This window comes from Strix uralensis, chromosome 20, assembly GCF_047716275.1.
Source record: "Strix uralensis isolate ZFMK-TIS-50842 chromosome 20, bStrUra1, whole genome shotgun sequence".
In the NCBI taxonomy this organism is placed as follows: Eukaryota; Metazoa; Chordata; class Aves; order Strigiformes; family Strigidae; genus Strix; species Strix uralensis.
This window is the reverse complement of record NC_133991.1, coordinates 8,220,715-8,230,882: the sequence shown is the minus strand read 5'-3', so window position 1 is coordinate 8,230,882 and position 10,168 is coordinate 8,220,715. Positions and strand designations below refer to the sequence as shown.

Below are 10,168 nucleotides of genomic sequence, written 5' to 3'. Positions count from 1 at the left end.
GGGCTGTGGTTGTCCCCTCAGGTATAATAACTGTGTGTGGGCTCTGCCAGATCCCCGCTGCTGGCCCCATCCATGGCGCGGCTGCGGCTGCTCAGATCTGCTCCGCCAGCCAGTCCAGTGCCTCTTCCCACTGGAGGAGAGGGACGGTGCCGGCGGCTGCCAGCCGGGAGCCAGCGGGGTCAGGTCCACAGCCCCATGAGTGAGAGGGATCCCATTCGAGGCACTGCCTGGCCTCCCCCCACTGTCCTCCTCACCTCTCGGCTCTGGCAATCCAGGCCACGGCGGTGCCGAAGGGATGACCTTTCCCTCGGGGCTGGGACAGCGCTTGGGGACTGGCAGCTCCTGGCGGACTGGGTGTTGCTGAGACGAGCACCTGCTCCTTCCCCGGCTCCTGCCGTGAGGACACATGAACAAACCCCCAGCCACTGCCCCACCACCCCCCGTAACCCCAGGGGCTTCCTGAGCTGCAGCTGATGCCCAGGGGGGTGGCCTCAGGCCCCGGCTCTCACCGCTTCTCCTGGTGTGGCTGGGGGTGCCCGGGGAGCTGATGGAAGCTGGGCAGAGCCACGTCCTCCTGGCTGGGTGGCAGGGTGCCGGTGCTTCCCTCAGGGGGGACGGGCTGCAGTGTGGGGGGCCCTGGCAGCACCTGGGGGGTGAGCAGAGGGGTCAGGCTGCCATGCTGTGCTGTGCCACCACCCTCTGAAGAGACCCCCGGGGCCATACCTGGGACATGATGGCATCGGCCAGCCCGGGGCAGCAGTGGGGGCACCCTGGGCAGCCAGGGCGGCCGGAGGTGGGAGGCAGCTTCTGCAAGAGGGGATAGCAGCGGGTGGGTGGTTTGTGCATTCTCACCCTGCCATGGGCACAGCCCCACTTGAGGATGCCCGTGGACCCCGGGGCCCCTCCCACTCACCAGCAGCCGGGGGCCGGAGGCGAGTGTTGTGTCAGGCTGCTGGAGCCTTGCGGGGTGGCCTTGGGGGATACGGGGGGTGCGGGCGCTCCGGAGCAGGGGATGGCTGTCACAGGAGCTGCGGGTGGCTCTGCAGGATGGACCAGCTGGGACGTCACCCCTTGGGTCTGGGGACAGCCAGGGCTGCCTGGGGAACAGTGAGGGAGCAGGGCAGGGTGTTGGCAGCCTCCGACGAACCCCCAAGCCCTGCCTGGCCCATGGGAGTCCCCAGGAGAGGCTGGCTGAGACAGGGTGATACCTGGCCAGGGGATCTGGCTGCCTCACTGGCTCCTTGAGCCCCTGCTCAGGGTCTTGTGCATGTGCCCCATACCTCAGCCGCTCGTTCTCCACCACGAAGTCCCGCAGGAGGCCATAGAAGCTGGGCCAGGCTGGGGCTCCCTCCGATGGGACCTGCCCTTCAAGAGTGGAGCAACGCAGCCCTGCGGGGCCATACCTGCCTCCCCAGCCTGGCCATGCTCCTGCCCTTGGGGGGGTCCCTGGGACCTCTGTGGTCCTCATCGGCACCCTGGGCAGGCACAGCTGCTGGCGCAGGGAGAGGTTTTCCATCTGCAGGGCATGGATTTCTTCCTCCAAGGTTTGCAGCAGCTTCTCCCGGGACACCTGGGAGCACAAAGGGGGTGGCTCAGGGGGGTCCAAGCAGTGGGGCAGAGCACCCTGCCTACAGCCCCTGCCTGATATACCCTGTTGGCCAGAGGCCTGGTGGTGACCCTCCGGGCCCGGCTGGCGTAGTGCAGCGTGCTCAGCGTCTCCGAGAGGCAGCGAGAGGACGGGGAGATGCAGGCGACCTGCCGATGAGGAAGAGTCGCAGGTGAGCTGCCAGCCAGGGGTCACCCGTCCCCCTCCAGCCTTCCCCTCTATGGGGCAAGACCCCAGCCCCCTGTGGCTTTGTGCACCCCTGCCCAGCCTCCTCCGTGCACGTACCATCAGGGTGATGCCCGAGCCGCCCAGGGAGTGGGCCAGCAGCCGGGTGAGCTTGCTGTCTCGGTAGGGAATGTGTGTCCGCTTCCCTCGGGGTTTGGCCAACAGAGAGATGCAGTGTCCTGCCAGACGACGAGCCACAGAGGGTACAACAGGGCTCTGACGGGGACCAGCAGCTCATGCTCCCATGGTGGGGGTCCCCCACACTTACCCAGTGCCAGGAGACTGCGGTTGATATTGTTGGCCTCCACGGAGAGCTCCCCGCTGGAGCCGGTCTCCTTCACCCGCTCGCTGCCAGCCAAGTCCACGAAGCACAGCGTGCCCTGCTTGCTGGGGCAGGCGCTGGGCTGGGGGACCCGTGTTGGGGGGGGTGATGCTCTGGCCCCTGCCTCGCCCCTTCCCCGTGGCCCACAGCAGTGTCCCAACCTCTGGGTCAGGGATCTGACCCCCGCTGTTCACCCCAGCCCCACCAAGACATCCTTGGGGAGGAGGATGTGACCCCACATCCTGCAGCTGTTTGCACCCCCACGAAGAGCCCCGGCCCCCCCAAGCCCTCCCCCCAGAGCAGGACACATGCTCACAGCCCGGCTGCGGACATGGACGGTCAGAAGAGCGTGGCTGCGGCTCGAGTGCCTGTTGAGGGCGTGTGCCGAGGTGCGTCGCCTCTGGGATCCTGCCGGGGGGGGGGGGAGATTGAGAGCTGCAGGGCGGCATGACGCCCCACACCCTGGCATGGCACCCACTGCACCCCCTGCCAGACACAAGCCTTCCTGGGCTCTGTGGCAGGATGGGGACCTGCCCCTCTTGGCTGCCGTCGGAGCCCCACTGGCCCTGGGCTGGTCTGCGGGGGGCTCAGTGCCCCCATACCAGGTTTGGCACCCCCTGAACATGTCCCAGCCCTGCACCCGTGGCTCAGCACCTTGCAGGAGCAGGCTGGCGATGGCCTCCAGGCTCTCGAAGTCCACGCTGAGCTGGTTCTCAACGTAGAAGCCACGGGTTTTGCTCCACCGCAGGGGCAGGGTGCATGGTGGCCCCGGGCTCAACAGGTCCCGGACCTGGGGGGGTACGGTGGAGGGGAGGCACCGGGGGAGAGGGGATATAGGGTGCCAGTGGGGCTGGGCTGAGCGGGTGGGCAGGCACTTACTTGCTCGTTGTAGATCTCCAGGTAGGAGGCACTGAGAGCCAGGTCAGAGCCCCGGTTCCGGCTCTGCTCCAGGAGGCAGGCGAAGGATCTCTGCATCAACCCCAGCAGAGCCGGGGACGCCGGCTGGGTCTTGCTCTGCGGAGATGCCAGAACGGTGAGCAGTCACATCGCGTCAGGCACCCACCTCCTCCCACCGCCCCGCTGCCTATGACCGAGTGAAAAGAGCCCGTCCCACCATCATGATGAGGTCAGGTGGGGAGGATGGCGTTGTACCTGGGCGAGGGGTCCCATCAGGGTGTAGGTCTTCCCTGAGCCGGTCTGCCCGAAGGCAAAGACAGTGCAGGAGAAGCTGGGGAAGATGCTGAGCCTCAGGCATGGCCCCAGGCAGTGGCACAGGGATGCCACCTCCCGGCATGGCCTCGGCAATGCAGACCCGCCGGCGAGGCCTGGGCAGGCATGGGGTGAGCTGGAGGGCTGGGGTCTGCGGGGGGGTCGCCGGGACTCACCCGTCTAGCGCCAGCTCCACCAGCTGCCTCATCCCGCTGCCTTCAAACACGGCCTCCTGCGAGGCTCCCGCGTCAAACACAGCGCTGAACCCGAAGGTGGCATCGTGCCTGGCCGCACTCACCTGGGCACGGGGACGGCGGTGGCTCAGGGGGTCCTGCAGCCCCCCCACCCTGCCCCGGGCCCCACTGGGGAGGTGGCACTTACGTGGATGGTGCCGTCACCGAGGCTGCGCACAATCTGCCGGTCACCTCGCCGTGTTTCTGTGCAGGTCAGTGGCCGGACCCTAATGGTGGTGGTGGGTGGATGGGGACACAGAAGTGTCACTGCATGGGGACCCCGGGGAGCCCCGCTGTGCCCCTGCCCTGGGCAGGGACCCCCCTGTCACATCCCCAAGCCCTTTGTGTCCCTCCTTACCTCAGCACCACTCTCAGACGTGTCTCTCTGCCCACCACGGGGCCCTCCCGCTCCTCTCCAGGGCTCCTTTGGGGAACAGAGGGCAGGGGGGTGGTGGGTGCCCCCCAGCTGGGGGACCTGCCCATAGGCACCCCAGGGGCCGGGGCAGAGGGGCCGGTGCCGTGCTCACGCTGTCCTCCCGTCCCCATTGTGCCCTGGGGCCTGGCAGGGGACAGAGTGCAACGTCCCCCCATGTCCCCATAGAGGGACCGCCCTGTCCCCCTCCAGCCTTTCTGGGGTGCCAGCCCCCATCCCCCCGGCCCCGGCGGCTGCCAGGTAGCCATTGCCCAGGCCTGCCTGCTCCAAGACGGAGTGGCCTCTGTCCCCTCCAGCTCCCCACTGACTTACGGTCTCTCCTGGCCCCGTGGGGGTCTCTCCTGGCCCCGTGGGAGCGTTTTGGGACGTGTGACCGGCTGGGGCTCCCAGCCCTGCTCCCCCTCCGGCTCCATTGGCCCCCCAACACCCCTCCCTCGGGGTGCCCGCAGCACCCGGCCTGGCCTGGCAGGAGCCACCGCCAGCCAGCCCGGGCTGCCCCGCACAACTGGTACCACCGCTCCGGTTAAACATTGACCGGTGCCAGCCCCGCGGGAGAGCGGCCGCGGCACGGCGGGGGGCGAGGCGGGGAGGGGGGGGTGGGCAGGAGGTGGCACCTCGGCCCTGGGAGCCGGGGAGGGGGCGCAGGGGGCCCCGGGCTCCGGCACCAGGTGGGCGTCCCCGACCCACCATCCGCACCCCCCACCCCGAGCCCCGGGATCCTCACGGGCCCCACCATGCCCCGACGGCGGCGGGGAGGTGGGGGGGAAGACCAGTACGGGCAGCTGGTGGGGATACTGGTCCCCGGGGGTGCTGGGGGTGACCGTCTCCGAGGAAGCCGGGGCGCTGCCGTCGGGGGGTGCAGAGCGGGGATCGGCCCCGGGAGCCACCGGGGAAGGGCTGTGGGGGGGGAGGGAGGGAGGGAGGGAGGGGGCAGCACCGCCTGCTCGGGGCGGTCCCAGCCCGCCGGGGGGGCCCGGGGTGAGGGGGATAAAAGCCAGGGCGGCGGCGGCGGGGCTGGGGGAGCCGGGCAGGATGAGCGCGGCCCCAGGCACGTCCCGCGCCCCCCAGCCGCTGCTCCGCTTCCCCGACGGGGGGGGCGGGCCGGGCGGTGGGCGGGCGGCGGCGGTGGTGGCGGGGGTGGGCCCCTGCCCCTACCCTTGCCCGGGGGGGCCGCGGAAGCGGCGGCGGACCACCTTCAGCCGGGGGCAGCTGTCGGAGCTGGAGCGGGCCTTCGCCGCCGTGCCCTACCCGGACATCGCCACCCGGGAGCACCTGGCCGAGCTCACCCAGCTGCCCGAGGCCAAGATCCAGGTGAGCGCGGACGGGACGCTCCCCTCCGTCCCTCTCTCCCGGGACCGGGAACCTCCCTCCTCCGCGGGGCCGCCCCGTCGTGTGTCTCACGGTTCCCCCCACCCTCCACCCGGCCTAGGTCTGGTTCCAGAACCGCCGCGCCCGCAGGATCCGCAGCGCCAAACCGGAGCCGCCGCCACCGCTGCCACCGCCACCACCCGGGGAGTGGGGTCCCCCCGTGGCACCCCCCGACGGCACCACCCCGGGCCCTGCTCCTGCCCTACCTCCACCCGGAGCCCGCAGCCCCGCTCGGGGCCTCCCCACCTCGCTGGGCTCCATCTCTGACCTCATCTACAGCGCAGCCATCACCAACCTGGGCGAACCATAGCCGCGGTGGGGACCCCCCCGGCACTGATGTCCCCCGGCTTAGCGCCACGATTTCATTAGGGTGTGGAATTACTGTGGGTTCCAGAGGTCCTGGAGATGTCATCCAATATCCTAAATGCCGGTGCAGCCGTGGCGGGGCCAGCTCCCCATCAGCCCCCTAATACCAACTAATCTTTTGGAAAAAATACCTTAATCTGAGGCCGTATCCGCGGATGATTGTGGCGCGGCCGCCCCTAATCCGCAGGCACGTTCGCAGGTGCCGGCAGATCTCTCCGTATCGGATATTAAAGCGTGTTTGCAGAGGGGCTTAGCTGCCATCAGAGCATTAATCACCGTGTCCGGCCCTGGCAGGTTGCCCACCCGGCAGGTCTCCGGGTCCAGAGGGCCCGGCCGTGCCAGCCTCAGAGCCCTCTCCCCACCGCGAGTGCACCGAGCTGGCTCCGCTCTCTGCTCCGTGGCACCCAAGAAGCCTCCGGGCTCTGTGTTGAGGCACGTCCCCTCCCAACCCACAGAAGCTGGGGGCACCCTTTGGACCCCTCGCTGCCCCATCGGCCTGCAGGGGCCCTGCTGCACCCTGCTGCAACAGGCAGGCAGCCACAGCTTGTGCCCCTCACCGACAGCCACAGGTCGGCTGCGTCAGGACGTGGTCTGAGCTACGCAGAGCTGAGCAGAGGCGGGTGCCAAACCCAATGTGGCTGTGCCCGACACCATCATCTTCCTGAACTGGAGAGGGAAAGGGCTCGCCCCTAAACACGAGTTGGGTCGGGTGCTGCCACGTGGGTCACGAGGGAAAAACGCTCTCCTGAAAGCGGGCGAGGGAGCAGCGAGGGCAGGCTGTCACGTTCCGCTCAGGCGAGGGAGACAAGTGACTGAGATTCGTAAATCCCCAATGGAGTGGACAGCGGTGAGACAAGTCTCAAAGTCCAGACACGGACATTTATTAACTTCCCACAATGTACTAATTGGATACATGATAATTTGCTAAGTATGTAACGAGTTATGGCGAGCGATATAGTATGCCTTGGTTACCTAAAGATAATAAGGAAAAAGGGGAAAAAATAAGAGAGAGAGAGAGAATAGAGAAATAGGGATCACTGGTCCAGGTTCCTGTGTTGGTCCTGTCCGAGTTCATCAGGGATTCATCCGTCTTCTTCACGCCTTCTTTTTTCTTTCTTTCTTTCACTCCTTGCCCCACCGCAACTTATACACACTCTCCTTGGGTTCCTCCTCTGGGTCGACCCACGTACCTGCGTATCCCATGGATGGGAGGGGTGAGGTGCTTCACGGGATGATGTAATTAGCATGACCTTGTTAATCTTCATTAGCATATGCAGGGTGTCAACTTTAATATGCATTTCACGGATAACGAAGCAAAGGTCATTCACCAGAACAAGCTGCCCCAGAGCAGAACCATCCTGCTCTCCACAGGGCTCCCCCCTGCAGCCCCTCCTGTGCTGTCCAGGCAGCCTGATCAGTGCCAAAGGCCACACGATCACCCTGTGACCATCGATTCGTTACTCGTGAGTCTTGGAGACGTTCCTCGGCTCGCAGGGCCTCTGCTCCCCCCATCCCCAATCTCTCGCAGGTCTGTTCCTCTCAGGGCCTGTTTCAGGGAGTTACAAGTCATCTCTCACACAGGCAAAGGGAGGTTTCGGCAGGAGCAGGATGTGGAGAGAAGATTCACAGCTCTCTGTGGTGCCTTTCGGATGGCAGGTCTGTGTTCCGTACAGCAACAGACATCTCCCGTCAGGCAGGAAGAAGATTGCAAACACACCAATGTTATTTATTTCCAGAATAAAACGACAGCAACTTCACAGGAGAACAGGAACGGCAGGAGCTAACGCCCCTCTCTGTGCTGGGGTGGGGAGAGTCCACAGCCGTTCCCTCTCCTGTTGTGCAGCTGCGGGATTTTTAATCCACGATTCATTTCAGAAACGTTAAGGAGCAGGAAGCAAAAGACGAGGCCTGAGGAACGCAGCAGTCTTCCCAGGAGCAGGTACAAAGTTGGTAGAAGATAAACCTGCCCCAAATTAATGACTCCTGGGGAGGGCAAAAGCCTCCAGGATGAGAGCCACGGTTCATGTGTGCGATTACAGTTTCCCAAGGTCCCCTTCAAGGGTCCGCACCATCACATACAGCTCAGCCAAGCCAACCACCGAGGCCACAATTACCGCTGACAGGACGCGCTGGGGACACAAAAAGAGAGAGAAGTGACCCTGTGTGTGCGGTCGAGCTGCTGCTCCTGCCTGGCCGGCACCGAGCATCCCGCAAGCGTGCTCTGATGCCGTGGGCTGACTCACCGCCGCGGTCTCCGCGAAGACGTACTGGCTGCCCAGGTAGGTGCAGGCGAAGGCGGCCACCACGGTGACAATGTAGTTGAATATGGTGATGACAACGGCTTTAACAGAGCGAACTGGAGAGAAGGGGGAAAGACGGTGGTGCTTTTTGGTAAGGTTTGGAGAGGAGGGCTGGGGACAAGCTGTAATCCTGCTAACAGAGGAATACTTGAGGATTCACATCTTTTACACCTCCAGAAATATTTATAAGAACAACCAACAGGCTACTCCTTTACTTGAGGAATGCTTTTGTGCATTAAAACCTTTTGGTGAGATACTCGGAGAGGGAAGGGCTGTCTGATGTCAACAGCTAGCAATGCGACGGTTCCCATCACTGACCTGTAGGTACACGCTGCCAGGTGTCAGCAGGACAGGCAGCCACTCACCTTGCCTCCCAAATTCAGCCAATGTCCCGTTCATCTCCTAAAAGAAGGGATTAAAACCAACTTGTGATCAGTCGTATTTTAGTGTTAACTGCATAATAAAACCAACGCCAATGCCCTGTCCTGTCCCTAAGACTCAGAAGTTCAGAGAGCTGCTGGGGGGCTCTGGCAGAGGTTGGGTGGGCTGTGGGGGAGCAGCAGTTCCACAGCACCCCGGTTTCTCTGGGTTTTTGCTGTGGTCTGATACAAAAATGTTGAGAAGGGATCACTTCTAATCAAATCACTTCTCAGAGTGTGAGCATGTTCTTGCCTGTGGGTTCTCTGCTGCAGGTTTGTCTTCAGTAGAGACACTAAAGGGTCCCAGCTTGTCATTCATGTTCACGCAGCTGGCAGGAACTAAATGTTGTAAAGCTCTGCGTGCTCTTTGTCAAATCGGATGCAGTTACACAATTTCAAACACAAGATACTGGCGGGGAGGCAGGGAAGAACGGGATGAGCACACAGATATGGGCATACTCCTCTGCTTCTCTGTTGTTTGAAAGGAAGGCTGCTGTCACTACCCAGCTCTGCTAAAACCACTAGGCCATAGACAAAGCGGCTAAGCTTGACAGAGAGCAAAGCTGATCTTCCTGCAAGAGTTTAACGCAGCAGGAGGATATGTGGAAGGACTTAAACACACAGTGACACCAGTTTGGAGGAGGGATGGCAGAACGGGACCATAAGGAACAGTGGTTTGTCCAAACAGTCACTGTGCCAAAAGATCTCAGCTCTTCCTTGGAGAGAACAAGTGCCCCAATATTACCCTGTTTTTTCAGCTTTTACCTTGACATGAATGATCTCATTTTAAAAATACGATGAAAAGGCACCACAGATGCTCCCAGTAAAACATTTACTGTGGGTGCTCAGTCTCCCAGATCAAAACCTGAGATTTTTGGCACAGCGAGCTGTTCCCAAACATCAGTATCTCTTCTATTGTACCATCCCGATAGCCCTGCCCACCTCTGCCTTCAACACGGTGTCTGTCATCCCTGTACATTTACAGTGTGCACTCCTCAAGTCCCTGCCCACATTCCCTCTGTCCTCTATTCACTCCATAGGGCAGATTTCCTTTGCTGTCTATCAGGTTGCTAACGGCCATGCTTTTGAGGAACGAGTCCTGACAGCAGCCACTGCAGTAGGCCCCTCACCTGGCCAGTGATGTTGCGGGTCATCCGCCGGTACTCCTCGTTGGCCAGCTTGGCCTTTATCCGCTCCAGCCGGGCCACCAGCTCGGGGTTCTGGGGAAAGGGCAGAGCCACCGTGAGGGCCGGGAGCCGCTGCCATCTCCCGCGGCTGGTGCCCGGCCCTCACCTACCCGCGGCGGCACCGGCACCTCGGGCAGGTCGATCTCGCAGCCTTCCAGGAGCTGGTGTAGGTACAGCGGTGACCCTGCCGGTGGGGGACGGGACGGTTAACGGCAGCCTGGCCGGTCGCGGCCTGTCGCGCCAGGGCCGGCGCGGCCTACCTGCCTCCCGCAGCGCGGCGTGCAGCCTCCGCAGCAGGCTGAAGGGCACCAGGGCGCCTTCGGAGGCCAGTGCGGCCTCCAGCTCGGCCCGCAGGCCGGCGGGCAACCCCGCCAGCTCGCCTCCCTCCACTGCTAGCCGCAGCCGCCGCCCGGCCCGCACCGCCGACGCCATCTTGCCCGACAACCGTCGCCTAGGCGACACGGCGAACCATAGAGCGCGGCGGCAGGCTAGAGCGGCGC

General features: G+C 63.7%; 3 protein-coding genes across 10 annotated transcripts; 1 reads left to right on the top strand and 2 right to left on the bottom strand.

Annotated features, from left to right (window-relative positions):
* Positions 1 to 8: 8 nt before the first annotated feature.
* On the bottom strand, positions 9 to 4,582 carry KIF12 (kinesin family member 12). 5 transcript variants are annotated; one of them, XM_074889769.1, is made up of 16 exons: positions 4,341 to 4,582; positions 3,954 to 4,019; positions 3,744 to 3,822; positions 3,539 to 3,660; positions 3,306 to 3,381; positions 3,033 to 3,167; positions 2,808 to 2,943; positions 2,470 to 2,561; positions 2,100 to 2,235; positions 1,892 to 2,010; positions 1,651 to 1,755; positions 914 to 1,570; positions 724 to 807; positions 510 to 646; positions 255 to 391; positions 9 to 156 (listed from the first exon to the last, which is right to left on the bottom strand). In XM_074889769.1, the coding sequence occupies exons 1-16, from the start codon at positions 4,439 to 4,441 to the stop codon at positions 92 to 94; spliced, it is 2,247 nt and encodes a 748-aa protein (XP_074745870.1). In that variant the 5' UTR covers positions 4,442 to 4,582; the 3' UTR covers positions 9 to 91. The 5 variants fall into 5 exon arrangements, with proteins under 5 accessions (XP_074745870.1, XP_074745869.1, XP_074745871.1 ...); XM_074889768.1 differs by having other exon boundaries at positions 914 to 1,097; positions 1,209 to 1,570; positions 3,954 to 4,456; XM_074889770.1 differs by having other exon boundaries at positions 914 to 1,097; positions 1,281 to 1,570; positions 3,954 to 4,456.
* Positions 4,583 to 5,059: 477 nt separating this feature from the next.
* On the top strand, positions 5,060 to 6,010 carry SEBOX (SEBOX homeobox). The gene is made up of 2 exons (XM_074889781.1): positions 5,060 to 5,339; positions 5,458 to 6,010. The coding sequence occupies exons 1-2, from the start codon at positions 5,061 to 5,063 to the stop codon at positions 5,704 to 5,706; spliced, it is 528 nt and encodes a 175-aa protein (XP_074745882.1). The 5' UTR covers position 5,060; the 3' UTR covers positions 5,707 to 6,010.
* A 611-nt stretch (positions 6,011 to 6,621) lies between these two features.
* VMA12 (vacuolar ATPase assembly factor VMA12) lies at positions 6,622 to 10,163 on the bottom strand. Of its 4 annotated transcripts, none has more exons than XM_074889779.1 (6): positions 9,929 to 10,161; positions 9,779 to 9,852; positions 9,612 to 9,701; positions 8,381 to 8,464; positions 8,006 to 8,118; positions 6,622 to 7,891 (listed from the first exon to the last, which is right to left on the bottom strand). In XM_074889779.1, the coding sequence occupies exons 1-6, from the start codon at positions 10,098 to 10,100 to the stop codon at positions 7,873 to 7,875; spliced, it is 552 nt and encodes a 183-aa protein (XP_074745880.1). In that variant the 5' UTR covers positions 10,101 to 10,161; the 3' UTR covers positions 6,622 to 7,872. The 4 variants fall into 4 exon arrangements, with proteins under 4 accessions (XP_074745880.1, XP_074745879.1, XP_074745878.1 ...); XM_074889778.1 differs by having other exon boundaries at positions 8,428 to 8,464; XM_074889777.1 differs by having other exon boundaries at positions 6,622 to 8,118; positions 8,428 to 8,464.
* Between the last annotated feature and the right edge of the window lie 5 nt (positions 10,164 to 10,168).

Excerpts from the sequence above, each read along its gene's own strand:
- KIF12 (XM_074889765.1), bottom strand. The coding sequence starts at position 4,276 with ATGGCTACCTGGCAGCCGCCGGGGCCGGGGGGATGGGGGCTGGCACCC. Across the intron at positions 3,823-3,953 it reads CGTCTGAGAGTGGTGCTGAG|GGTCCGGCCACTGACCTGCA; the intron begins GTAAGGAGGGAC and ends CACCACCATTAG. Across the intron at positions 647-723 it reads CCGATGCCATCATGTCCCAG|GTGCTGCCAGGGCCCCCCAC; the intron begins GTATGGCCCCGG and ends CTCACCCCCCAG.
- SEBOX (XM_074889781.1), top strand. The coding sequence starts at position 5,061 with ATGAGCGCGGCCCCAGGCACGTCCCGCGCCCCCCAGCCGCTGCTCCGC. Across the intron at positions 5,340-5,457 it reads TGCCCGAGGCCAAGATCCAG|GTCTGGTTCCAGAACCGCCG; the intron begins GTGAGCGCGGAC and ends CACCCGGCCTAG.
- VMA12 (XM_074889777.1), bottom strand. The coding sequence starts at position 10,100 with ATGGCGTCGGCGGTGCGGGCCGGGCGGCGGCTGCGGCTAGCAGTGGAG. Across the intron at positions 9,853-9,928 it reads CGCCGCGCTGCGGGAGGCAG|GGTCACCGCTGTACCTACAC; the intron begins GTAGGCCGCGCC and ends CCCCACCGGCAG. Across the intron at positions 9,702-9,778 it reads AGGTGCCGGTGCCGCCGCGG|AACCCCGAGCTGGTGGCCCG; the intron begins GTAGGTGAGGGC and ends CCCTTTCCCCAG.